Genomic DNA, 27,339 nt, shown 5'->3' with positions numbered 1-27,339 from the left:
CCTGCAGACAGGATGCTGTAACTTTAATAGACTTCAGACAAAAGTTTGGATCCTCAGGCCCTTGAAGCAAAACTGTATAGAAATGGTTTCTGAGCCCTGAGAGAGTACATAGCAGAGTTCTGGGTAAATATTGTTGTGCATCTCAGTTTGTTACAGGCAATTAGTACAGCTGTTAAAGTAAATGAAGGGTTTATGAGTTATATGTTAGGCATTTATAGCAGAGATTGCAGCAGCCTTATCTGAGTGTTGTGTTTAAGAGCTGGGTTTTACTCTGTATTGTGATTCCCAGGAAAACGATTCAGTTTGATCCTGCATCAAAAGTGTATGATTTTTTTTTTTTAATCTATAGGTATATTAATGAAATGTGATGAGTGGATCTACATTTGTTTTTGTAAATATGTTTCTCTAATGTTTCTTTTTCACTCCAAATCAGTATATACCAGAGCATTTTACAACCACACAAAGTAATAAAAAAATCCTAAGAAAGATAAAAAGATAAAGTTTTTATACAGAAATGCGTTTTGGCTCAATTCAAAGAACACATCAAATCAGAACATAGGTGCTGTTACATATGAAAGGAATGTATTTGTTTTTTTAAGGAGCAAATGAAGAATATTTGAACACTTTCCACCATCTCATTCCCTCCCTTGCCCCTCATTCCATCCCTCTCTGCTCATAACTTCGGTGTCATCTTCGACTCCACCCTCTCCCTTTCTGACCATATCTCAGCCATAACACGCACCTGCCACCTATTCAACATCCACAAGATACGCCCCTCCAGTTCCTTTTCTGCTACTAAACTCCTTTTCCACTCTCTCATTTTTCATCCGTCTTGATTGCTGTAATTCCCTCTTCCTTGGCCTCCCCTCCTATGCTTTTACACCATTACAGCCTCTGGCCGTATCATATTCCTCCCCTGCTCCGTCCACACCTCCCCTCTCCTCCCGCAGCTACACTGGCTCCCTGTCTATTATCGTTGCCTGTTCAAATTCCTTACCCTTGTGTACAAATCTCTCCATGGTCTTGCCCCACCTTATCTGGCTGCACTGATCACCTACTATGTTCCTCCACGTCCCTTACGCTCTCAATCCCTATTGTACCTCTCTGTCCCACCCTCACCCTGTACCCAATCCCGTTTCTGTTCCTTTTCCCTTCTTGCTCCCCTTCAATGGAATAGACTCCCACTTATCATAAATCAGTCACCCACACCTCTCTCTAAACGCATCTCTTCTCCCTAGCCCATACTACTAATAGTCCTGGCCCCTGACCTCCTGCTATGACCCTGCTTGCCTGACCCTGACCTAGCCTCTGACCCTCTGCTTTCACACTAGTAATTACTCAGTATCTCTCCACCTCAGCCCAATAACTTGCATTCTTTTTTCACCCAGTATTCTTGATTGTACCATTTTGTCTAAATTTGTAAAGCACCTTGGTTAAAGGCACTATAAAAAAAATGTAAATAAATAAATAAATAAATAAATAAACTTTCTGATGTGGCATCAGCTTTACTATCCAAAGAAACACTTGTATGTCAGTGACATAAGATTACCTGAACTGTGATCCCATTGATCTAAATTACCCATCTTAATGTCATATGAGCCAATGCTGCAGACAAGGTAACCTTATAATACAAATGGAGAACTTTCATCAATAGTGTTATTATAGCTGGTACATCATCACTTATGGATATTTTCAATAGCCATTTGAGGATCATGTAAAACTATTTTATTGTATTTAATGGTTTCATATTTACCAGTAGATCTGATAATTGCATACCAGTCATTAGGGATGCTGGTAGAGCATCTCTTCTGTCTGCACAGGAAAGGGCTGGATCTCTGCACCTTTTCCTTGCTTTCCAAATGAGGACTGATCATCCTATTGGAAAGCATGTAATCACAAATACCCTGAGCTGTGTTTGTCTTACAGCTTTCCTAGTCATTATGAAGCATCATTGGCTGCTAGTTCTCCATAGTTATCAACGTTTGATTTGCATAGCGTTTAAGTTGATTATTTCTTCAATTCATTATCATTCTGCACTTTGTTGGTAATTAGTTCTTGACATGAGTCAGTATGCAAAGCAACCAATGTCCATACTATTAGCAAAGCCATATTGAGCAGCAGATGCACTGCAGTGCATGTTAGTGACCTGTGCAAACCCTGGCAGAAGGTGTTAATTGTTTGATGTACAAAAAAAAAACAATTGTCCTTCGTTTAGCCTTCTGTATGTGGGCTGCAGGGATAACAACAATCTATAAACCATATAATTGCTCAGAAAGTTTGCCTTTTGAAAGGGCTGAGGAATGAAGCAAAAGGCCACCAGAATCTCATTAATAATGCCTTTTGAGAAGCTGGCCAGTCATATAAACCATGAACAAGAAATACTGGATAATTGTTTCTCACTAATGGTAACTACAGCAACAGATTTTCCACCCTAACCATGTAATATAATATGCCTGCAATACACATTTAAGGGATAAATAGGATGACCTTTTCATTAAAGTACTATCTGCCAATGATAATAACACTAATGGTACAGTGGATGTGCCACATAACACTTGATGCTGTGGCTGATAACTTTTAACACTGTTGTTTTTTATGTTTACTTGAAATGGGATGGATGGATTGCAGAAGGTCAAAGTAAAAAAAGCTGCCATCTGCAGCTGGAGGTAATTGGCACCTCAATTAGCCCCCCATCCTCTGACGTGAGATGAGGCATCAGAGGCTGTATAACAGAGCCTCATTAGCAAGGCAGAGGAAGATGGGCTGCAGCAATTGTCACTGCTGCCAGAAATACACTGAACTGCTCTGAACTGCGCCTGACCTTGACAATATTACTGAATCAGCGGAAACATGCAGCTGAAACATTATCGCAGCTTAAAGGCCTTGGAGATCAGCAATGTCCAAGTAAGCACTGTTCCTGATGAGGCATATAGTGATCAGGGTCTGTCACTAAAGAACACAAAAGATAGTAAATATCACGGTAGCTGCAGAGGCCAGCTCAGAGTCATTCGACTGCTGAACATGTAGATTCCACAGTCTGCTCTGCACTCAGCAAGCCTAGACACTTTACTATGGCTCGAAATACAAGGGCTGATAGTAAAAGGTAGTCTCTGTCTGAGACAATGGTCACCATGGATACGGTGAACGACAAGAGACAACAAACTCCTAGGCCCCGCTCAACTCAGACTCCACGGTGTCCCAGATCGAGGAGAGATATATTTTCTTTTAAAACATGTATTTGCAATTAGCACATTAGCCTCCAACAAGCATTGGAGCAGTGAAGTATTGGGACCGCAAGCGCCCTAATTTGAAGCAAGAGCAAAAGTTAATTTTCTGAAAGGACTACAACTATTTTAATATTATAAAATTAGCAAGAAACAACTTGGTTGTAGGAAGGAGCGGTATAATTACTGTGAGGGAGAGGTTTTTTTGTTCTCTAAAGTGCATTCAAATTGATTTGCTTATGTGTGTGTGTCAACTGCTTATAAAATTCTCCCTTATACATGCCAACAATTCAGCAAAAATACATTTGAGGAATGTAAACAAACCGTCAACAAGGTCTTACAAAGCACAGAGCTGAGAATGTGAAACTGTAAAGGAATGTAGAAAAAAAGACATCAAGGAATTCTATTTTAGTGGACTGGTAAAAGTGTAGATGATTGCAGAGCACTGTAGCTTTAAAGTGTCTGTTTCTAAGCTGCTAGCTAGCATTGTCGCTTGGATGTCATGATGAATTTTAATGATAGCAGTATTGAAAAGTGCACTTAGACTTTATTGTAAAGGTGGGTTCCTCCCACTAAGCATTGTTTAATTGCTGGCATCAAGACTGCCTCTTTGTGTGTCTGACTGATTCTAAAAAACAGTGCTCGCTTCGGCCGATGGAGCCAGGTCAGGCGGTAGTGGAGAAAAACACAAAAGACAGCGATCGATTATTAAAAGCTGAACAGCTCATTTAGTTTCTCCAGCCACACACTTCCCTCTGTATTGTTACTGTGAAAGCAATCTGTATTCCGGAATGCTTCTGCCATTATAACTTCTTATTCAATTCTTTTCACTCAAGAAACTTACACTGGCAAAGCACAGAAAGACTCTTTGGAAATATGTATCAAGGCCTTTTCTCAGAAATGAAATTCAAACTATTTTTGTTAAAAGGAAAAATAAAATAGTGTTTTCCAAATTGATTGTTACTAGTTTTGACAGTTTGGTTTGTGCAAGCGGTAACTTTGCGTCCTTTAATGGAAAATAAACAACTAACTGAGTTAATTTAAACATTTGCATTGTTTCTTTTTAGTTTTCAAACATAAATAAGTTCATTTTGTGGAACATTTCTTGGTACATGTATTAAAAATATCCATTACGAAAAATCCTATTGATTTATTTTACAAAAACTATAGATTACTATAGAAAAATTATATATTATTTGCTATTTTTATATATATATATATATATCATACTTGTTTCTATAGATTTTTATATTTTCTATAGATCTGTAAATCATGTCATACATTTCTTCAATTTTCTGTAAAAAGTAATATTTTTCAGGAGGGAATTTGTAAGAATGCAATAAACTTCTTATTGTGCACACACACACACAAACACACTCGCTCACATATATAATTAATCCTCTTTCACAATAACAAAGCTTTGTCACTAAGCATGGCTGTAGTCAACAACACTGATTTAAACCCCTTTTGTGAGCTGTGTTTAGGAGACTGGGCTGGATTTTGAGCTGGGAAGAAAAGACAAGAAAAACGTGCTGGCAGTCAGTGCAAAGGAACAGCTTTCTGAGGGAAGAAGTCTTTCAGCCTTGGGGAATTTTTTTTTTAAATCCTGGGAGAGGATGTTTATCACAGTGAAGTTTGGTGGTAAGTTTTGATTGGAATTATATATATATTTTTTTCGAATGAGTTTTTCCCCCTCTGTCTTACTGTTTTAGGCATTGCATGTCTAGCTATCCTCTCCTCATGCTGTGTGGTTGTATAAGGCTTTAGCAGCTTTCCGCGTTCAAACCAGGATTGCACAGTGGGCGGCTCCACTGTGACGGACTCTAGAGAGCAGGTGTTTATTGATTAACAGGAACATTCTGTGTTTAAAACAACCCCATTTCAACTCTCATGTTGTAACACAAGACAATGTTTAAAAAAAAAAAGCACACGTGTCAGATCTATAGAACCGGGCATTTATATATACTGTGTAACCCTAGCTGTGGAGCTGAAATCTAGCTCTGGGGAGGCAACATGACATTTAAATTATTAAATGAAATTAATGCCAGCTTTGCATCGTTCTATATTCTCTTTTGCAAATGCACTATAGAGCATTGGTGGATCAAAGGAGAACTCATGAGCTGCACTTTGCGATGTGCCAGTAAGGCTGTTATTTGTATATTGGACAGCTTTTATTAATAATTGACAGAGAATTAAAGTAAATACAGGTTTCTTTTTATATTAATCTATACCCCCTTGTTTGTTGCTTTTATCTACAGAAGACCAAAAGGAGATATTTAATCCAAACTGTAGAATCATTAACTTCATCCACTCATTGAAAGAGAGATGTAACTGTAAGGAAGAAGGTACATGTATTTCTTTGCCAGAGTAAAACCTTTTTCTTTTGTTCAAACAGTAGCATTTATCAGGGGAGTTGATAGAGGAGGGTTGTGGGGTGAAAACAGACCCACAGTAAGCACTGATGTTTCCCTTATAAAGGTCACAGCAAAAGCATAGCAAAGTGTAATAAAGCACAGTGAAAGCATGGTAAAGTATAGGCAAGGATTTGTAAAACCCAAAGAGGTATGGTAAAGCATATTGATAAACATAGCAAACCAGGGTAAACTATGCATGGTATAACTATGGAAAAAGTATTGGAAACTACAAAAAATACTGTGCAAAAATGCAGCGGAAAGGGTTTTTATGGTTAGATTATTATAGAAAACAGGTGTAAACTGTCTAGGGCCTAGCAGGTAGCTATAGAGAGAAACTGAGATACAGTTTTGACTTCTATATTTTAACTTGCTGTATGAAATACTACTGTGTTAGTTAAACACCAGCTGTACATTCTGAACACCTGTAGGTAAGTAAACCCTTTCCAGTGTTTTCAGGTCAGGTAGGGTTTGCATGCAAGCTATTTTAAATGTGATATTTAATGTTAAAAAAAGGTTTACATGCTGTGAAAATCGCTGCAATTCTCACATCTTAGCAATGGTATGTTTATTGACCTGTGAAACTCACTCACAGCACCCACCACAGTAGCTTCGCCTAGGTGTGTGCAAATCTTAAGCAAAAGGGATGCTGCACTGTGGGTTCACAGTGTCACAGTGGGTGAGATGGGATCTGAATCTAGGATCTGCAGACTCTGCAAAACCATCGCCTCTCATTGCCTCCACAAAGACAATGAGCCCTGTCACCAAAGCGATCTCCTGCTGATGTCACCAGATGATCTGACAATAGCTGCCCCCAATAACAGCACTTCCTTGCCATGTGATGTATAAAATCCTTTATTTTGAAGTCAAACCTGTAAATATTCTGGTCTTGGCTTTATCATACAATCCTCAATAAGAAAAAGCTATAGCACTGCTTCTGTTAAAAAGTCTTGTGTAATTAAATACTAAAAGAATGTTGCTTTTGCGCTTGTGACGTTACCGTATGCCAAGCAACCAGAAAATGTGTTTAATAAACCATCCTGAATTAAAAATATGCAATGTGGGTTTGATTGTGTATATGTGTATTGAATATGCTATGTTTCTGTTTTAATGAACAAGACTCCTTCATTCCTGTAGTTTGCATCGACCTGCTAGATGAATCGGGAGCCCTGATGAATTTGAGCGAGCGTGAAAACTCACCTGACTTCGCCAGCAGCTTCCTGAAGGAAAGGCACAGGTACATCCTGCTCAAAGTCATCAGTGAGTCTAAAATATAATCACTATTATATTTCTGTCTAGACTAGTAACAAGTGCCATTGTTTTAAACCAGTTTTCATTTCCCAGCTTTGAAAAATGCATTGTGTGTTTGTTTTAGGAGGAGATGGTGGTGAAGGGAACAAATATGAATCTCTCTTACTTAACCTAGGAAAATGCCACCCCGATTTAGCAGGTGAGAGCTTGAACAGGATTTTTTAATTTTTATATTAACTTTCTACATTCCTTGTTATGAATCTGATGGATTATTCCCAAGGTAAATACAGTGGTGCTTGTTTACAGCATATGACCTTAGTACATGAGTATCTGCTGTCTTCTATATAATTGCAACAATATATTTCTTACTGCATAAAAACGTTCTGTAATCTACCTCAGTTGAATCTATATACGGTATTATTGCTGAATTTTAATCCAAATTGAATATAAATCGAAGTTGTTTTGTCTCTGTCTGAATAATAGTGGTTTCTAATGCACTCTAAATCTGAAGTGAATAACAATCCATTGTCACTCTAATTGCAAAGAAATAACCACCTGAACATAGTTGTATTCTGTGTACTCCCCTACTGGCCATTCCATAGACCTACACTCTACTTTCTTAGTGCATTTTGTAGTTCAGTTTCAATGCACCCAGTAAATAAACCTCTGTTTCCCAGATGTCCTACAGAAGCTGTCAAACCCCCAGAGAGACCGGGAGAGGAAGAACTGTGTCTCGAGGAAAGGCCGTCAGCACAAAGAGCCTCCGTCCACCCACCCCCACACTAAGAACAAAACTCCCTCCACCAGCAAGAAGAATTCCAATATCAACCACAGAACTTAACAAGAGAACTCCTGACATGCACTGAGAGGGAATAGACCGTATCTCAGAAATAACTGCTTAGAATGAGACATTTGCAAATGTTGCCTTCAAAGTCCTTACAATGTTACATACAGACGTGCTCAAATTTGTTGGTACCCTTACAGCTCATTGAAATAATGCTTCATTCCTCCTGAAAAGTGATGAAATTAAAAGCTATTTTATCATGTATACTTGCATGCCTTTGGTATGTCATAGAATAAAGCAAAGAAGCTGTGAAAAGAGATGAATTATTGCTTATTCTACAAAGATATTCTAAAATGGCCTGGACACATTTGTTGGTACCCCTTAGAAAAGATAATAAATAATTGGATTATAGTGATATTTCAAACTAATTAGTTTCTTTAATTAGTATCACACATGTCTCCAATCTTGTAATCAGTCATTCAACCTATTTAAATGGAGAAAAGTAGTCACTGTGCTGTTTGGTATCATTGTGTGCACCACACTAAACATGGACCAGAGAAAGCAAAGGAGAGAGTTGTCTGAGGAGATCAGAAAGAAAATAATAGACAAGCATGGTGAAGGTAAAGGCTACAAGACCATCTCCAAGCAGCTTGATGTTCCTGTGACAACAGTTGCAAATATTATCAAGAAGTTTAAGGTCCATGGAACTGTAGCCAACCTCCCTGGGCGCGGCCGCAAGAGGAAAATCGACCCCAGATTGAACAGAAGGATAGCGCGAATGGTAGAAAAAGAACCAAGGATAACTGCCAAAGAGATACAAGCTGAACTCCAAGGTGAAGGTACGTCAGTTTCTGATCGCACCATCCGTCGCTTTTTGAGCGAAAGTGGGCTCCATGGAAGAAGACCCTGGAGGACTCCACTTTTGAAAGAAAAACATAAAAAAGCCAGACTGGAATTTGCTAAAATGCATATTGCTGATGTAACTTTCACTATTATCTGCTGTTTTATTGAATTGTGGTTTGTCACACTTGAGAATTATTGTATTTCTTGTTCTTATTGTATGACTTATATTGTAACACTTGAATGTATTTGTATTTGCTTGCGATTGTAAGTCGCCCTGGATAAGGGCGTCTGCTAAGAAATAAATAATAATAATAATAATAATATTGACAAGCCACAATCCTTCTGGGAGAATGTCCTTTGGACAGATGTGCAACAAAATATCAGGTTAGCGGTCCCATCATTTTTGTCCATGCCATTTTCATTTGTTTTATTATTTACAATATTATGTTGAATAAAAAATCAAAAGCAAAGTCTGAAATATGGAATAAACAATGGTGGATGCCAATTACTTTTGTCAGTTTCAAGTTATTTCAGAGAAAATTGTGCATTCTTCGTTTTTTGTGGAGGGGTACCAACAAATTTGAGCATGTCTGTATACAGTGTATATATATATATACAGGATAGATAGATAGATAGATAGATAGATAGATAGATATCTATATCTATATATATATATAATGTTGGTATTTTCTATTGCGCCAGTGAAATATTTCAATAATAGAAAATAAATCATGATTAAATGTATCATGCCATCACCTAAATCCTAAATTGTTTGCAACTAGTTTTGTAACAAGCTTCCTTTTTGAAACTTTTTGCTGAAAATATACAATAGTAAATGTATAGATACCCTTTAAGAAATATATATAAAAATAGTAGTTTTGGACACATAATAAATATATTTTTCATTTAAAATTGTTTTCATTATTTTTCCATTGCTGGGGAAAAACTGGCATCCTCATATGAGGCTATCATACATTTGCATCTTCTATTGCTCCAGTGAAATATTTCAATAATAGAAAATAAATCATGATTAAATGTATCATGCCATCACCTAAATCCTAAATTGTTTGCAACTAGTTTTGTAACAAGCTTCCTTTTTGAAACTTTTTGCTGAAAATATACAATAGTAAATGTATAGATACCCTTTAAGAAATATATATAAAAATAGTAGTTTTGGACACATAATAAATATATTTTTCATTTAAAATTGTTTTCATTATTTTTCCATTGCTGGGGAAAAACTGGCATCCTCATATGAGGCTATCATACATTTGCATCTTCCATACGTCCCCATACAAAGACTAGAAGAGATGTTTTTTTTATACATTCATCTGCATTAAAAGGGTTAGCATTAACTGTGTCTGCAAATGAGCGAGAAGCAAAATCTGATGTAAATCAAGACACAGTGAACATAAAGCTGTCTTCGAATCTTAAGGAAAATGCTGTGAACTGCGCATTCACAAAACAGCAGAGAGACTGCAGAAGGATCATTTAGACATTTTTATAACAAAACCAACCAGTGATACCTTCTTTTTACAGCCAGAGGAAGTCAAGGCAAACTAGAATCTGATCCCAATGATGTGTGAAGTAATCGCACTGGAGCACAAATCTGCCTAGTCTGTTATTAAACATGAAATCCTGGGCTCTGTTCATACAGCAAAATGCAAAGTGTGGTCTTTGAGGATTACTGTGGGGGATTACTGTGGGGGTGTAACCCACACACCCCCCCTCTTTTGACGCCCCTTCCTGCAGACTGCGTGACACTGAGTCTGGAACTGGAATGCATGTCCAGTCTGTCTTGGTTTCCAGTAACACTCATCACGACCTCCGGACTACAAGGTCATCCAAGTGGACACAGTTCTGTTTTCAAAAACAGAAAAAAAAAAATATTTTTTAAAACTGCAATGCTTTTCCAGATATAAGTTCCAAAAATAAAATCCTCCAGATCCGGTTTAAAAGTTCATGTGGTAAACAGGAAACTCTTGGAAATAAAAAGAGGAATATTCTCAAATATATCATTTTGATTCCTTCTCAGCTGCTAAGTGAAATTTTCTTGTACGTGATAAGCAAGCATAAAAACTGAGATATACACTTACATCTGATCCGTGCTTACAAGGGTCTATATTTATATTTTACTGATGAAAGATCTGTAAACAGGATAGCTCCACTTCAATATAACAGGGGTCATGCCAGTCTGATCATTCCTTTAGTAAATGTCACAAGGGCTTCCAGCTAGATCCATTGTGAAATACATGCTTAAGCAAACTAACTGAGCATAGTAAAAATGACCTGCTTTTGAAATCCAAATCAGCTTGCTTCCCACCGTTAATCTGGACACCAAGGAATCATATTTCATTGGATTTCATTGTAAACCAAGAAGAGATTGATTCAGGTTCCAAAGGAATGCGATTTGCCATTTGAATCATCCTTGAAGTGAAGGTTGCATGGTGAACACATGTGGAGGTGTGATTAAAGGTCCTTACTCTTTATCAATAACATGTTTAATAGGCATTCAATCCCATCTGTCTGCATTCAGTGATAAATCAATGCCATGCTTGGTAGTTACAATCAGATAAAGATCTGGGAGTTACTGCAGGTACATTACTTCATTCCTAATGATTTCCTGCTGCAGTGAATTGAAGCACAACCACAGCGTGATGTGTAAAGTCTTCACAGCAACAGAAGCAATGTGTTTGTACACCTGTTGTAACTCATCTCAGTAAGGAAGCAGATACTGTTCCATTCAAATTCAAGAACTACAACTTCCAAATAATTTATCATTAACATAAACGTAAATATTTTAAAAGTCATCATCATTATGATTATAATTATTGTTGTATTTTTCCCTTCCCTTTCCCTTTCTCATGATGTTGCCAATAGTTCCAATGTTCCAATACTGAGTATTACTCATTTCTCCCTATAACTGTTCTAAGAAGTTTTTACCGAAATTCACTATTAAGCTAACATTATCTTTTGATTTCTTCAAGCCTGTAATTACCTGCTCAATACAATACAGTTTGCTGTATTACAGCTTTTACTGTACACTTCTTTGTGCAGTGCACGGCACAATTAGTAAGTAATATGCCTCAAAGTGTGTAGTTTTAGCTTTTAGTATCATCAATGTAGGTAGGGTGATTTATAACGTGTGAAAACACTGGCTGACCACTACAGACCACCAACAGGCACGCTATGCGTGCTTTCCTGTGGACGTCAGATTTAGAGTTTCGTCTTTGTTGGCATCGCTCTGCTAATGTTTATCAATTTAAAACGTCACTGGCAGTCCCCTAGTGTGCGATCAGTGCTGAGGCCAGCCATGACCGCAGGAAAGAAAACAATGTCTGCTGGCAATTGAAGATAGTCATGATGATATAGTCGACAACATTTAAAAAATAAATAAACTAGAAGGAGAACATAAATAGAGTTACTGTACAGAGAATGAATCGATTGTGTCAGAGCAAGGTTGACATTATGGTCTAAGAGACAGGAGGTAGGGAAAGGGAAATGGGACAGCACGCTATCAAGCAGAACATGCACACGTGCATGTTTGGTGTATGTTTTCTGCTGTATCCCATGGACTTTATTTGGAAGCGCAGTAAAACGAATCAAGTTAGAAATTATGTCACACGTGACATATAAATAAATATGCAGAGCATTGTGATAAAGTACAAACAAGTCTAATGAGCAACATGTAAACAGGCCCTGCAGGTGTGTCCAGACGGACGGCAACACTTGTGTCCCTTGTATGGGCTCATTAGCAAACCAGTGTCGCGCGGTGTTTAATAATCAACACTAATTAATTCAAACGGGAATCGTACTATGTGTATAATTTACCAAAATTATTAAATTGTAAACATAACTGAAAAAAAAATTATTACCGATTTAAGAAGACTTTTCTTGTTAAAAACGTTTTAGAAATACGCCCCTGGACATTGGGTCGCCTCTAAAATAGTTTGGGATTTGGTCAAGTATTAACCAATGAAGCAAAGAGGTAGTGCCAGTTGAAAGAGGGTCGTGAAGTCAGGGAGTACGCGCTGGACTCGGCAGGTTAGACGAACCTTGTTGCAACCGAAGTTTACCATGTCTGCGACTCTGTTTGAATCACTGGAGAAGACGCTGGAAAAACACATCCCCCCCGAGGAGCTTAAAGAAGTCAAACGGATTATGTACGGGAAAGACACCAAGTAAGAGCAAACAAAACAAAGCTGTCATTGCCTTTACTTTTTACGGGCCAGGGCTACCTCGCCTGTCACTGAGTGGAAAAAATAGACTACACAATCCCAGCACACACTGCGATGTTTTTCACTTGTTTAAATTGTCAGGACCTGTTTCGATGTCGCTGAGAAATGTGGTTGACTCCTGTAAGACACCTTCTTGGAGTTTGTAAACCTATATGAAAACAAGCGTTTGTTTATTTATTTACAAGTAACGTTATTAAAATATGTTGTGCATCAAAATACATACGCGGTATATACAAAACAAATACATTTTGTGTGTGTGTGTGTGTGTATATATATATATATATATATATATATATATATATATATATATATATATTTATATATATATATATATATATATATATATATATAAATCATAATGGCTAGCCTGCCCACTGCAGCTTTAATACAGTATGTGAAAAAAGCGTTTTCCCTAAAATTTGTGCGGAGAATACACTATTTTGTTAGGGTCAGACATACTGCATTCCACCAGTCAATCATTTACAGAAGAGCTTAACCCTAAGGCTTGAGGTAAGACGCATTATTATAAAATACAGTAAACTATTTACTACTGTATTTAATGTGTTTATGGTGAATACAAGTTTGGATATTTTTATTTGTTGAAAAACAGTGTCTAATCTCAAATTTCCAAATAATGAAGATAAATACATGACATTCATATATAGTTTTCATTTGTTGTTTGTTACACTTTCCTGGTGAAATGACCTAGGAAGTAGTGTAGGTATAACATACTACCTAAAAGCAATGCGTGCAAACTGAGAGATTATTTTATTTAGTATGGTTACAGCTATCATACATTGTCTAGCAAATAGACTGGCATTGCAGGTACAATGCTTGGAATTATTATATAGCTATAACTACTTTATGTTTTCCTACATTTGAAACATCACTGAGGTCCAACACTTCAGAGCAAACCCAGTTCTTGGTCTGTGGGCATTCACTTATGTCAGTAAAGCAGCATGGCATAGCAAGGGTTAAATGAAGTTCTAACTGGAAAGTGACAGTCCAGTAAATAAAGCATGGGGCTTTACTGGGGTGTGGAACAACATGGCGGAGGGGTGTCTGCATACAGTATAGTAGGATAGTTCAGCTAAACAGTGATGAGGGGACCCATTGGAAAGAACATGCATTTGCAAAAACGAATCTCTTGAAACTATAGGAAGTGCCTCCCAATCCACCTAGTTTTTGATGGGGGTATATCTATCTACCATTAGACATAAGATCAAAATATAAATTCTCCAAATTTCTTATTTACCATAATTAATTATTTCAGGCCTATCAGAGTTGGTTATATCACAGGTTCTTTTCTGAAAATGACATGGTATGACCCAGATTCAATCAACTGTGTGTTATCTGTTTGTGTTTAACCATCTCCTGTAATTTATGTTTGAGGACAATAGAGTTGCCCCAATGTGCCGTGGAGGCTGCTGCGGAAAGGGGCTTTGATCTCCAGGGCTCTGCATTCAGTGCTTCTTTGGAGCAGCTGCGTCAGCCCCGCATCGTCCGTGTGGGACTCATTCAGAACCAGATCGTCCTCCCTACTGATGCACCTGTTATAGAGCAGGTAAGTGTGGCTCATTCAGAACCAGATCATCCTCTCTGCTGATGCACCTGTTATAGAGCAGGTAAGTGTGGCTCATTCAGAACGAGATCATCCTCTCTACTGATGCACCTGTTATAGAGCAGGTAAGTGTGACTCTTTCAGAACCAGATCGTCCTCTCTGCTGATGCACCTGTTATAGAGCAGGTAAGTGTGGCTCATTCAGAACCAGATAGGCCACCCTCAATGCTTCTGTAATTTGGCATTACATAGCAAACATATGTAAGAAAGAAAATGTTTACTCTGAAGCCACGGTTATAGGATTCATTGTTGAAATGACAGATGCCCGAGAGTGGCACCCAAGGAAAGGATGCCGACCTGGGGCTTTTTGATTACGTCTATTGACATCAGCAGGTCCCTTTGGATACATTACATCTTACTATTTTATTTGCAGCTATGTTATTATTACTTGTTCTTATACATTGCACATGCACTACATTTACGTATAGATTTCCCCGGACACTTGTACATGAGATGTTGAATCTCAAGTGGTTCTTTTGTTTCTCTGAAAAAAAAAAAAAAAACTTTAATAATAATATAAGTACAAATTTAAAATAGTTAATTAAAAATACCGTTCGGAATAGAATCCCATAAACAAACAAAAAAACATTTGACAAAAGGGAAAGAGGGATTCCATAGAGAATAGATGTCAACATTGAAAAACTGGATATTTTTTTCTTAATAAATTCAGTTCAAGTATTAAGGCTGAAAGTATTCGTGAGAAGGATTCGTGAGATTTCTAACTTTTCAAGAAGTACATCTGCTTTAAATTAGTGTTTGCAATGTCTGGGTATTGAACAGAACCCCCCCAAATGGAAAATACTGTACAGCACTGGATACTGCACCAAAACATTTATACTTGAACCATAAAAACTTGAACAAAAATGTAATTAATTATTACATTAAATACACGCTGTGCTTCAAATGCAGCGTACAGTACAGTGTAGCGGGTCCGATTCTAATTGGGTGAATATCTGTCCTAAGTTCATCCCATAATAGGCAAAGGAGCTGTGACCGGCATTAGCAGTTGCATTGGCAGCGGCTCAGAGTCTGTAATTATTAATTATAAGTTCTATAGATACTATGTTCTGTAATCGCACCCTGTGTTTCTTCTGCACAGATCACTGCCTTGCACAAGCGGGTAGGAGAGATTGTCGAAGTGGCGGCCATGTGTGGGGTCAACATTATCTGCTTTCAGGAAGCCTGGAGTAAGTACAGTGCACTTACTGTACTGTAAGTGCAGCACAGACAGTCACGCTCATCCTTGTGTCTGCTGCAGTATATTAGAACATAGTAGTGCTAAAAAAAGAGAAAGATTTCTACATAGATCTAGAGAACCGCTAATACAATTGTGACAGAACTTGGTTAGGACACAAATGAATGTGTCTGGACCTGGGGATATGTGGTCCTGTCCTGATTACTTTTTTGTAAATACAGTCATGTACTTGTTACTGTATTTCGCAACCTGATTTACACATCAAAAAACTGTAAATATTGAAAACACTGTATGAAGGGCTCTACACTAATTCACTGAAGTATAGTGTCTGTGCAATTTACTTTCAGCAGCTGTGAATTAACTTGAGCTTGTGAATTATCGAATAATGAAATAATGAGAACACTACATATTTTTTTATGATTCTAATAGTGCTAATGTTGTATTTACCGCTGTGGCATGGGATGTATTCAGTACATCTTTAGAAGTAAGATTGTAACATTTCAACCATATTTTCAAGGTAAAATCAATATGGCCCACTGAAAAAAGGTAATTCAATATTCAGAGACAACCTTGTAGTTGCATCAACGCATTATGCAGCTTGTGTGGTCTGAACTATTTAGAGATCAAAGCCTGGTTTTCCCGTGTCCCTGGGGATAAGGCCAAATACTGTATTCCAAAACACAGGGGAAGACAACGCTCAGGACAGAATTACTGGGAACCAGGAACCCTCAGTGTTCCCATCAGAGTCCCTCTGCCACCCAGGACCTTACAAAAATACCATTAAGATACCATTACAATACAGGTGCATTAAGCATTACCAGCAAGCCCGACACAGTGGGTGTGAAACAAATATTGCACATTGGTCTGGTACTACTAACATGGTACCAAGTGTGTGTGAAACTATTGGCATGTCATATGGAAATAAGACTCCCATTGTATAGAAGTGTCTTCCATTCCTGGTTTCACTATGAGTTAAATAAGACACACCTGAGCTTGTTACCTATACACACTGTGGCTAATCAAGCTCAAAATAAAACCTGCTATGGTTGAAACTGCTATGCAATAGGAGTCTTATTTCCATCCCTCTAAAATGGTTACAATTGTGGGGCAATTCTATCAATGTCTCCTAGCACTGTAGCTGGATGCCCTTGTGCTACCATTTCCCATTAATATGGTATCATTGATACACAGGGCACACTGCGTGTGTGTGTGGTTAATCAAATTGTGATTAAGGTGTTAGGGGGACCTTGAATTGACAGTCAATTCCTGATCTGAATGAACATGTTAGTTGGCTTGTGAGGATTAAACCAGCTATTTTACTCTCCACGGCTGGTCGTAAGGATTAGGGACTGCCCTTGTTTTGTATTTTAATGAGATTTCAATGTGCGCTCATAAGAAAGGTCCCATGTCCTTCTCCTATTGACTCCTGGAGCTGCCTCTGGAGAGCCACAGGACAGCAAGGCCTGAGAAAAACAGAAATCCCAAAGGACTTCTGGTACAATCCATAAAAAATCTTGTTTTAACAACCACGGGGGCTTGGTCAAGATTCCCTGAGAGATTTGCATTACAGAGGGTTGGAGTTACAGGCTCTCTCTGGATAAGGTTTGTGAAAATCCAAGGAATTTATTGTGTTTGCCATTGAGAGTGTGATAGACACAATCAATGGACAGGGGTCTACATTTTGAATGAGGACCCTAAAAACGCTTTGTCTGTTGTTTTTAGAAGTACCTTTACTTGTGTTCATTGCTGTCCTCTGCAGAGCAGGAGAGATACCATGCAGTATTTGCTTTGGCAGCTTAACTGCATGAGAAACATGAACACATCTGTAGCTGGAGCCTGGGATATACTACCATTTTGAAAAAGCTGATAATATCTAATATAGCAATAAGGCTATAGTTTGTTGTATAAAAGCATATCTGTTGAAACTGTAGTAGTCCTTGGAAAAGGCAGTGAACCACTGTTTAAACCATTTGAAATCCCTGATTCAGGTGTTTGCTTCTGTTTTTGTGCAGCAATGCCCTTCGCCTTCTGTACCAGGGAGAAGGTGCCCTGGACAGAGTTCGCTGAGTCAGCCGAGGAAGGACAAACAACACGCTTCTGCCAGGAGGTGAGAGACTGGAGGCTAAAGGTTAACGTGCAAGCTGCATGCATGCCGAGCCATGCCTGATTATATAAGAAATGAAGAGGAAATGAAATCTCCCGACTACCCACAATGCAACATTCTTTTTCAGTGAAGCCGATTTGTTTCTGCAATGGTTTATAATCCTTTTATCAGGGTGCTTGTAGACAGACAGAGCACAATAAAACAAAACAGATTTCAAGCATTCCTCTTTACAATGAAGTTGTGTTCATCTGAATAATGAGCATGCATCTGAGAGGCAACCTTACGAATGCATGTAGCTTTCTGCTCATAAAATCGGTTTAGCTAAATTCTCTAGGCGAGTCATCTAGGAAGAATCAGGAACTGAAGAGAGCAGTTAAAAAGCAAGAAATCACCAGGTGCATTTTTTAGGAGATAAGTGCGATTTGCAGAAGACTGGTTTATGGTTGTCTGTCATTGCAGCCACACAGATGACATCTTATTGATCCACCTGACCTGTAAGAGACTCCAGGGTTAAAGTGGCCATGCTTCAGTATGTATGTGCGTCACACTTACTTTGAGTGAATGGAGAGAGCTGCTTACCTAATTGTGATGATCAGCTTGGTTTAGGCATTCTTTAGATGTGGATTACGGTGATGTGTCGGGTTTATTGCTTCACTGTTGTTGTTATAATTATAGAAGGTTGAACAACATATTTTTTTTACTAAGCATTGGCTTCAGTTTTAGTTTCATTTTTTCAGCTTCATATTTTGAGTCACTTGCAAGTCACTGAGATGTGCAAACATGTCAGTTTAATACAGTCAGTTACAATGCCCGCACTATTATTGTGGGCTTTTTCTTCTTGGAGTAATGATTCAGTTCACTTAGTCTACCCTCCACAGCTACTATGTGCTATATCAAGGACGTAAATTATGTTTTGCTGCATTCCATCAGTGGCCGCCTAAAACACATTGAATTCCTAATGCCAGTATTAGGAGTGTAAGCACACCCAAGTGCAGGATGTGAATGAGTCTATAAATCTCAGCAAGCGTCAGAGCCACTGTTGTTGAGATGATTAAATCTTCATGTGACATTCGCCATCATATCTGAAGGTGATGCTTTTAAGGAAAGGTTTGTGATTCATATTACAAGTTATATTTCAACTTGCTTTGGTTCCTTCTGGCTGTAATGTATTTGTAAAATATGACAGCATGAGCAATAATATGTAGGGTTGGGGGTTGGGGGTAGGGGGTTGGAGGTTGGGGGTAGGGGGTGGGGGTTGGAGGTTGGGGGTAGGGGGTGGGGGTAGGGGGTGGGGGTTGGAGGTTGGGGGTAGGGGGTGGGGGTTGGAGGTTGGGGGTAGGGGGTAGGGGTTGGGGTTGGGGTTAGGGGTTGGGGTTGGGGGGGAGGGGGAGTCCTTGGGGAGCAATTCCCCAGTTCATTACGACCCGAGATCAAAATTAAGGATTTTATGATTAAGTTCTGCAGTACGGTATACAGGAGAAGTAAGTAGTGAGGCTGGTTTGGAAGTCAGGGGAAAGCTCCAGCTGGCTTTGACTTTGTGTCTCAATTCCAGCTTGCTAGGAAGTACAACGTGGTGGTGGTGTCCCCGATACTGGAGCGTGACGAGGTCCACGGAGAGACCTTGTGGAATACCGCCGTGGTCATCTCCAACTCCGGCAGCGTGCTGGGCAAGACACGCAAAAACCACATCCCACGTGTTGGGGACTTCAATGAGGTAACAACTGTAGAAAACCACTTCATAGATAATATGTGACAGTGTTACTAAAGGCTGAATGAAACTTAAGAAAACAGTCCAGTAGACAAACGTTTTGACAAGGCATCTTATTTAACGGCATTTGTCATTTTGCCTTAAGTTTGCCATGGTAAATTGGCCCTGTATTTTTTCCCATGCTTTTCTCATGATTTCCCATGCTTTACCATATTTGTATATGTTATACTTTCTTTATATTACACTACTATCCTTCCCTATGCTTTTACAGCGCTGCTCAGGGATCATGATTGATAGTCTAATTCATAGACACTTTTACAATATGGCTGATTCTATATGAATAATTTTTAAAATCTCAAATAAATGGGTATGCTTTCGAGATTTAGAAACACAGAATACACTGATTGTGCTTCAGAATCCAAAGCAGCCATTCACCGGGGGCAGGCTAGTTCACACAAATCCAAAACAGGCATTCGTTGGAACAGAGCCTGTCATTGGGAAATTTTACAGTATTTAAGAGAGCAAATAAAAACCGCAAGAACAATTTAAAAAGTCATCAAACGATGAGTAATTGTGCTTTAACAACCAGGACGAGCATTTTAGTGCATCAGTCTGTGGGCTGACTTGAAATCTGAGCTGATTAGCTTTAAATCTGCTCTGTTTTACTGTGACCTTCCTAATCCAGCAGATATAATTGCATCTCCGAAACGGTTTTACTTTTCTACCTGGATGACAACTCAAGTCTGTTTGTCACCGCAGGATATATTGACATTATACAGAAGCTCTGTCTGTGTTGATCCAGTGATTTCAGGCTTGAGAGAAGGTCCTGTTTGAGGTGATCGTGTCCAGTATCAGAGGGGTCATGATCTGCTCCTTGGGGTCAGTGTGTCAGACTTGGAAACACCAAGGCGTCTGTCTGTTATTGGTGAGGGTTGATGGATACTGCTGTTTACTTATGGCCAAGTAGAACGGAAAGTGTTGACGGCTCAGTACACTAGAGCACAGTGAAGGACTGGTAAAAGGTGATCCTTTTTTAACAAGCCAACAGGATAGATATGCAGATTATGTTACTGATTTATTAATTGATAAAAGGTGTGAACGGGTGCACAGTTTCACCCATTCCACATTTTTCTATGAGCTTGATTAGCCACAGTATACAGTATTATATACGTAACAAGCTCAGGTTTGTCTTGTTAAACTCATAGTAAAATCAGGAGTGGATCAAACTGACATGCATTGGGAGCCAGTGTGAAGAGTCTGCGTTAAACTTGGAGAGCTTTGCTGTAGATTAATGTTCATTGGGGTCTATGCACAGGCCAAGGCAGACCATTATTGTCAAGGCTGTCAAAGATACTAGAGTTTGCACATGGCAAAGACAATGGAAAACCATCACCAGAAAGAGCACAGACAACTACCTATTATAACAGGTAGCGGTGTTTTCAGCCGATTGCTTTGTTTTGAGCAATTGACGGCTTGCCTATGCGTCACACACTGCTGTCATGGCGACTGCTGACCCCTACAGATGAGACCGGATAACAGGAGCTTGGAACAATCACTCCTTTGGGGGCCGCGCCCAGCTTCTGCTTGTATTTTCGATAGATTGCATTGACCTGCTCAGTGATTGTCCTGATGATGTCTTGAAATCGCAGCAGAATTAGATTTGAGTTTGTCAAAGGCAGGATAACAAGCACGCACAGGTTCTGCATGCTCTGGAAACAGAGTAAGTGACGTGGCAAGTCAGAAAACTTGCAATCCCAGCGCTGTCACAGCAGGGAATGGTGGCTGCATGCTCCTTATTAAAACAGACGCTTCCTTGCATTAACAAGTAAGTGAAAGCAGGACAGTGTGCATGCATTTTCAGTGTCACCGTGCACCCAGACACCCAGATATTTAAAACATGACATTAAGAAAACCAGCTATGTGCTCTGCAGGATTGTGAAATGCCAGTAAATTCTGACAGTTTTGTGCATGATTCTACTGTTACCCTTGCTGTGAGAGGCAAGGCTTTTGAGAAATGACAATGCCTTGTTATCACTGCAATGAAGCGATGTGTTGACAAGACACCCGTCATTAACAAATGCACTAAATTACAAAGGTAGATCATTGTAATTAGTGCTTTGAGAGCTCTCCCATTCTTTGCAATGTCACCCTCTCTTAGAACATTAATTTATTTGTCTAAATATTGCTGCACACCATCAAATATCTCCCTGGGGATGACAGACTAAGTTACGGTCTCATAGACTTGTCAGCATTGGGACAATGCAATACATGTGCAATATCTTGTGGTCCACTCCAACTGATAATCTGTTTGACTAATACTGTGACACAGGTTACCAATAAGCAAGCTCTGTATGTTATATCAGTATCCTTTTTCTATTGTATGTTCTCCATCTATAACCAATTAATGATGCATTTCTCAAACTAAAACCTGCAATTCTGCCTCTAGTGGTGTATACCGGACATGTGATTGATTGCTTTAAAAAGTATTTCTTCTGTTATTACTTGTAGTACGATTCATTTTGAGTGTCACAGCCTGTCGGACTGATAGGGTTTGTAACTAAACGGTGTGAACACCCTCAATCAATATCTTTTTAGAAAAATACTGTGTCTGTGTCTTCATTGTCTTCCAGATCACACAAGGTAACCCTGCACGCTGTAAAAAAACGCTCTGAATAGCAAAGTTCATATTGGCAGATCATTCTGATGAACATCGTATCACTGTAGGTTATGAGGCTGAATACCTTTCGGATTACCCAAGCTGCTTTCAGTGTGACACTCTGGCTTAACAAACACGAGATCGACCCCCGTTTTCTCCTACTGTGGTGTACCATGTAAATAAAACAAGGTGAAATTACAAGAAGCTAAGTCTAGTAGATAGGTTAACGCCTTAATCAGTTAGACTGAAACAAAACACTGTGTAAGCATGGGAAAAGCATGGAAAATACAAAAATTACCATGCAAACTTTGGATCAGTAATAATATAGCAGTGACGGTGATGTAAGCTTTTATTAAACAATAGTTGCATAGTTCTATAGCAAGTCTTTTGATCCCTTTCCAAATTGTTTCTCTTTTTTGTGCAGTCGACCTATTACATGGAGGGGAACACTGGACACCGAGTGTTCCAGACCCAGTTTGGGAAGATCGCTGTGAATATCTGCTACGGGCGGCACCATCCACTCAACTGGTTCATGTACAGCCTGAACGGGGCCGAAATCATCTTCAACCCCTCCGCCACTGTCGGGGAGCTCAGGTACTGAGGTGGGCAGGGGGACTGTACCCAGAAACTACACTGAGTGCTGCTACTGAAGCCCGCAGTGCATAGCTACTGCCTCATTGTTTCGAGGGGAAACAGGCATGTCTTGTCCAGTGTTGAAGATTTCTGTGATCTGGATCTCATGCTTTCCCATGATTGTTACTGAATAGTTGCACACAGCTCTCACACACGTCACCACATTAGTTTGCATTAAATTTCAGACTAGAAGATTTTATAATTGTACATTTTCAAATTCTTTGGTCTGTCAGTGTAGGATAGTGTAGGACACCCCTTGATTCTCTGAAACAGTGCCAGTAATCTTTAATGTACAAAATAGTAGTAGACCGTGCCTTTGTTTGAAATCATACAAAATGTAGCCTCAGTGGCCCCCTATTTGTTAAAGCTTCATTACTGTGAAAATTAAACCCAGTATGATGATTTAGGAGTTACCAAAGCTGCCTCATTTCTAAATGAACTTTTCAATATGTATCCTTTTACTCCTTAACCTTTGCCTTAAAACAACTGGGAACAATGCTAGTTAATTGTAGTGTTGGTGAGTGGTTTGTCTCAGTTGTGTCTTGGCACTGTGGAGCATTTCTTCAGTGCCAGCTGGCATTGACGCCCTCTCTCAGAACTCTGGCGTATTGCACAGGAAGACTCGTACTGTACCCCGTTATTGCCATGTGATATACAAACAAGTGGATTGAGCTGTCCAGCTGACGTGCAGCCAGTCTTGTCCTTGAGCACGTAAGCCTGTTTTGGCCTTGTTTAGAAATGCAGTTGAACAATTTGAAAGAGTTTTCAATCCTGATCGGCTTAAGTGAGGGTGAAAGGTGACGGTTGTTGTGGAATGTTTCACTGCCTGGGCCCTAGTGAGCTGGAGTTTCTCCAGGTCATGAGATGTATTTTAACATTGTTTAAAACAACAACAACAACAAACAATGCTAGCCGTATTGTCATTATTGTAATAGGTATGCTCTTGTCAAAGCCCCACGACAGTTCTGACTGGACTTATAAGGGTCCTTGTGGCTCTTGTGGGTTTTTATATCACCAGGATCCCTCTATGGAATTGGTGTTACTATATACAGTTGGATTGGATGTACATTATTTCCTTTTATTATTATTTTCTCTTTCAGTGAACCAATGTGGCCAATCGAAGCAAGAAACGCAGCTATCGCCAACCACTGCTTCACCTGCGCCATCAACAGAGTGGGAACGGTGGGTAATTCACTGTTAGTTCTGACTAGACCTTGATGGCAAACATGTTTTCATTAAAAAAAATATATATATTACTAGGTTAAAACAAAGCTTTTGGTTTTACAGGGTCTCTTACACTTGCGCTCCATAGATCATTTCACTTCAGCAATGTCAGAGCATGTCACAGGCTGCTGCAGGTGTGCTAGGTTAACCTACAATGACCCTCTGCCTCAGAGAGAAGCCCTTGAATTTGACAGGCTTTTTGCTTTCTGTACAATGCACAGTTCTGGTTGGTTTACATACACATTCCAGATAGACAGACAGGCTGTGCGTCTCCTTCTTAACATCTGACGAATACCAGGTTTGGAAGTCCTTGAAATGCAAAAATAAAAGAATAATTCCAAGCAGTATTCAGTCTAAATTCCATGTAGACAAGTTTGTTTTCCATTACTTTCATGTGAGTGCAGCAGCTTACTACTGTTGCTGCTGCCGCTTGTGGTGATACACTGCCCTCTACAGAATACAGTGGGCTAGACTCACCAGTGCAAAATCCTAAGGAATAAAATGTTTATGTTTCAAAACTAGAATTTGAAATTAAAACATAGTAAATCAGTATGTCAGGGATCCACTGACTTCATCTATCAAATAGCTAAACAATGTTTTTTTCTGGTTATTCTGATCTACAGGAGCATTTTAAGAACGAGTTTACATCAGGAGATGGAAAGAAAGGTAAATATCAAGTACTTAAATATACTTGTCAGTTGGATGATATAGTACTTAAATAAAAAGAGGCAATACAGGCAGAATCACCAGGGATTAGGGGTCAGTCTGTCAGTAAGGGTGTATTATGACCAACTAATCTATTAATTTTGTTTTTAAAGCCACTTTTGATCAACTTTTTAATGGGGAAAATCGCAAAATGCTAATCCAATCACAACACACATTTGCTCTGCATCTATTGCATGAATGTAAGATTATCCAAAACGTTGCCCAAGAAATTACATTGAATGTGCCCATTTGGACTGTGCACAGCGTGATGCGTTTCTGTTTTTCAGCACACACAGATTTTGGCCATTTCTACGGCTCTAGCTATGTGGCCGCCCCCGATGGCAGCCGCACCCCTGGCCTGTCCCGCACACGAGACGGGCTGCTGGTGGCTGAGATGGACCTTAACCTGACCAGGCAGATCAGCGATAAATGGAGCTTCAAAGTAAGGAAGCTCACACTGCTTTTCTTTCTTGCAGACGTCACTCTTGTTGTTCGTATCCTTTTCTTTCTTCCAAAGAAGGTATGTAAATCTGGGAAACGAGAAAGCAAGAATATATATATTCAGTATATTGAAAGAACACAACTCGCATAAGTATTGTGGGCTGAATGACTGAGTTTGGACTGAATGGGGGTACTCCCGTGATCTCACCTTCCGGGGCGCTAGGAGCCTCCATCAATTGAGGTGCGACCTTTGACACTGTCAGAGGTCAACCAAGGTCGGCTGGTGAAACCCCCTTAAAGGGAAATGCCACTGCAAAGGAGGCAAGGGGAGGAGAGGAGAAAGAACTTCAGGACGATTTTGTGAAAAGCAAGCTCTGTAGGAGTAAGCAGTAGTTTAATCAGTGGTAATAGTTTTCGCCTCTAGAATAATGGCATGCCTTCAATGTATTAATTGTTTGTTAAGTACTTTTCAAATTCTCAAATTAGCACCCTTGTTACCACCCCAGTTGCAGGGGCTAATTGCACAGTGGATATCCTACACTAATAACATTTTACAGAAGGGAGGTGAATTGATCCGCTCACAACCTCAGATGCGCTTCTACAGCGAAGTCAGAAATATGTAACGTGTCACTTTTGTGATCGCTCTATATACCCGGTATGTTGTCCAGAGTACCATGGCTGGGATTACATTTCAGTTACAGCTTCGCTATCAAAACAACAGAAACTGTGATAAAGATGACTGCATTTGAAGCCTTGAGAGCAGGTACTTCAAAGTCACACTTATTTTGATACTGGGAAAAAAAAAAAACGTGGAATTGATGTTTTATGCAAACTGTTCAAGCCAATTACTAAGGATCTTTATCACAGTTCTTCTTTGCAGATTTATATAGTCAATTCTTTAAAGCTGCTAGGATATTGGCACCATAATTAAAATGTGATCCCATATAGTTCCAGCCTGTGCTATTTATAGACATATTGGTCTTATTTTCTCTTTTGAACTTGCTAAATAATTCATTGCACTGTCATTTTCACAATGGCTTAACATTTACAAAATGGAATGGTTTACCAGGGAAATGCTTCCTGAACGACTATCTGTCATGTTAAGGGCATCAGAATCATCCTTCACTCCTTACAAAGAAATCTTCTGGAAGCTGGCCTGTAAAATTCCACCCGTTTGTTTTCATACAAGGTTTGCTCAGAATTGCTGACTTTGTCAAAGGTTTTAGAGAACATGAGTCTACTGTGTTCAGTCTGTCTGTTAATCTTAACAGCTATGAATAAATAATCTAAATAAGCCTGCTGTTTAACCCTTTATTGAAGAGCTGTCCAACTATTTTGGTTAAAAGAGACAAACCGATTACCATTGGGTTCTTATACTGCACATGTAAAGTTTAGTTTACGAAAAAAACTGACTTAGCAATCAGCCAGTGCTTCAGACAAGATTATTATAGCATCCCAGTACCAATAAATGCGACCTTCCACCCACTGTTAGTGAGGACTTGCATATACAGTGGTCCCCTGTTATTTTACAATTCCATAATTCACGATAAGGCCATATGGTCACTGTATTACGATTTATTACAAATAAATTGACAGCGAGCAAACTGTTCACACCTTTCCAATTAGTTTGGGACAGCTGCTGTTTTTCTATTTATAAAACATACAGCAAAAGGAAACTGCACACAAAGGAGCCTGTTTTAATCACGGATCTACAGCGATTCACATAGTTTAATTATTTTTTGCGGTAGGTTTGACAAGTATTTGTGGATTTAGCACAAGGGAGGATGGATTAGGCCATTCCCCAACAAGACATGTATTGTTCACTTTGACAGGGTCAAGCTTTTACTTTGACACTTGCTCTCTCGCTCGGCAGAAGCAATCTATAAAACGTCCCTCAGCCTTCCCAGTGCACTGACAGCCGCGTGATTCTTCTGTGTGTTTTCCAGATGACAGGCAGGTACGAGATGTATGCGGAGGAGCTGGCGAAGTTTGTTCAACACGACTTCAAAGCGAACATCATCAAGGAGTGATCATAGGCCCATGGCTCTGATTGGATAGCTACCCAGGACACACAGCCAAACCTGCCTTTTACAAGTGGTGTACCGCACCAGTTGTGCAGTGACCAACTAAAAGGGTTACAGAACATGTACAGTTTACCTTTGCCGTGTCCTGCGTTGTCTGTATCGCAGTAATATTTGTTGTAACATAATGTCACGATTGTCTTAAAGCAGGTGGAATGAAACCAAACAGAATAAAGAGTTGTTTCGCAAGTTATTTAAAGTCCCTCTGCATCATCAGTGT

General features: G+C 39.3%; 2 protein-coding genes across 3 annotated transcripts; both read left to right on the top strand.

Annotated features, from left to right (window-relative positions):
* The first annotated feature begins 4,696 nt into the window (after positions 1-4,696).
* LOC117428034 (uncharacterized protein C22orf15-like) lies at positions 4,697-9,749 on the top strand. 2 transcript variants are annotated; one of them, XM_034046549.3, is made up of 5 exons: positions 4,697-4,865; positions 5,483-5,569; positions 6,773-6,895; positions 7,011-7,085; positions 7,564-9,749. In XM_034046549.3, the coding sequence occupies exons 1-5, from the start codon at positions 4,841-4,843 to the stop codon at positions 7,725-7,727; spliced, it is 474 nt and encodes a 157-aa protein (XP_033902440.3). In that variant the 5' UTR covers positions 4,697-4,840; the 3' UTR covers positions 7,728-9,749. The 2 variants fall into 2 exon arrangements, with proteins under 2 accessions (XP_033902440.3, XP_033902441.3); XM_034046550.3 differs by lacking the exon at positions 5,483-5,569 and having other exon boundaries at positions 4,699-4,865.
* Positions 9,750-12,340: 2,591 nt separating this feature from the next.
* LOC117426804 (beta-ureidopropionase-like) lies at positions 12,341-27,312 on the top strand. Its single transcript, XM_034044841.3, has 10 exons — positions 12,341-12,694; positions 14,144-14,315; positions 15,472-15,559; positions 17,580-17,674; positions 19,224-19,385; positions 22,460-22,629; positions 23,769-23,850; positions 24,516-24,558; positions 24,885-25,039; positions 26,985-27,312. The coding sequence occupies exons 1-10, from the start codon at positions 12,591-12,593 to the stop codon at positions 27,066-27,068; spliced, it is 1,155 nt and encodes a 384-aa protein (XP_033900732.2). The 5' UTR covers positions 12,341-12,590; the 3' UTR covers positions 27,069-27,312.
* The last annotated feature ends 27 nt before the right edge of the window (positions 27,313-27,339 follow it).

Source organism: Acipenser ruthenus, chromosome 11, assembly GCF_902713425.1.
Source record: "Acipenser ruthenus chromosome 11, fAciRut3.2 maternal haplotype, whole genome shotgun sequence".
NCBI lineage: Eukaryota > Metazoa > Chordata > Actinopteri > Acipenseriformes > Acipenseridae > Acipenser > Acipenser ruthenus.
This window is presented reverse-complemented; position numbering and strand designations above follow the sequence as displayed.

What these genes read in the sequence shown, in the direction of transcription:
- LOC117426804 (XM_034044841.3), top strand. Translation starts at nt 12,591, where the DNA reads ATGTCTGCGACTCTGTTTGAATCACTGGAGAAGACGCTGGAAAAACAC. An exon ending in ATGTACGGGAAAGACACCAA is followed by an intron (nt 12,695 to 14,143) that starts GTAAGAGCAAAC and finishes TTTATGTTTGAG; the next exon opens with GACAATAGAGTTGCCCCAAT. An exon ending in GTGTTGGGGACTTCAATGAG is followed by an intron (nt 19,386 to 22,459) that starts GTAACAACTGTA and finishes TTTTTTGTGCAG; the next exon opens with TCGACCTATTACATGGAGGG.
- LOC117428034 (XM_034046549.3), top strand. Translation starts at nt 4,841, where the DNA reads ATGTTTATCACAGTGAAGTTTGGTG. An exon ending in ATGTAACTGTAAGGAAGAAG is followed by an intron (nt 5,570 to 6,772) that starts GTACATGTATTT and finishes TCATTCCTGTAG; the next exon opens with TTTGCATCGACCTGCTAGAT. An exon ending in CATCCTGCTCAAAGTCATCA is followed by an intron (nt 6,896 to 7,010) that starts GTGAGTCTAAAA and finishes TGTTTGTTTTAG; the next exon opens with GAGGAGATGGTGGTGAAGGG.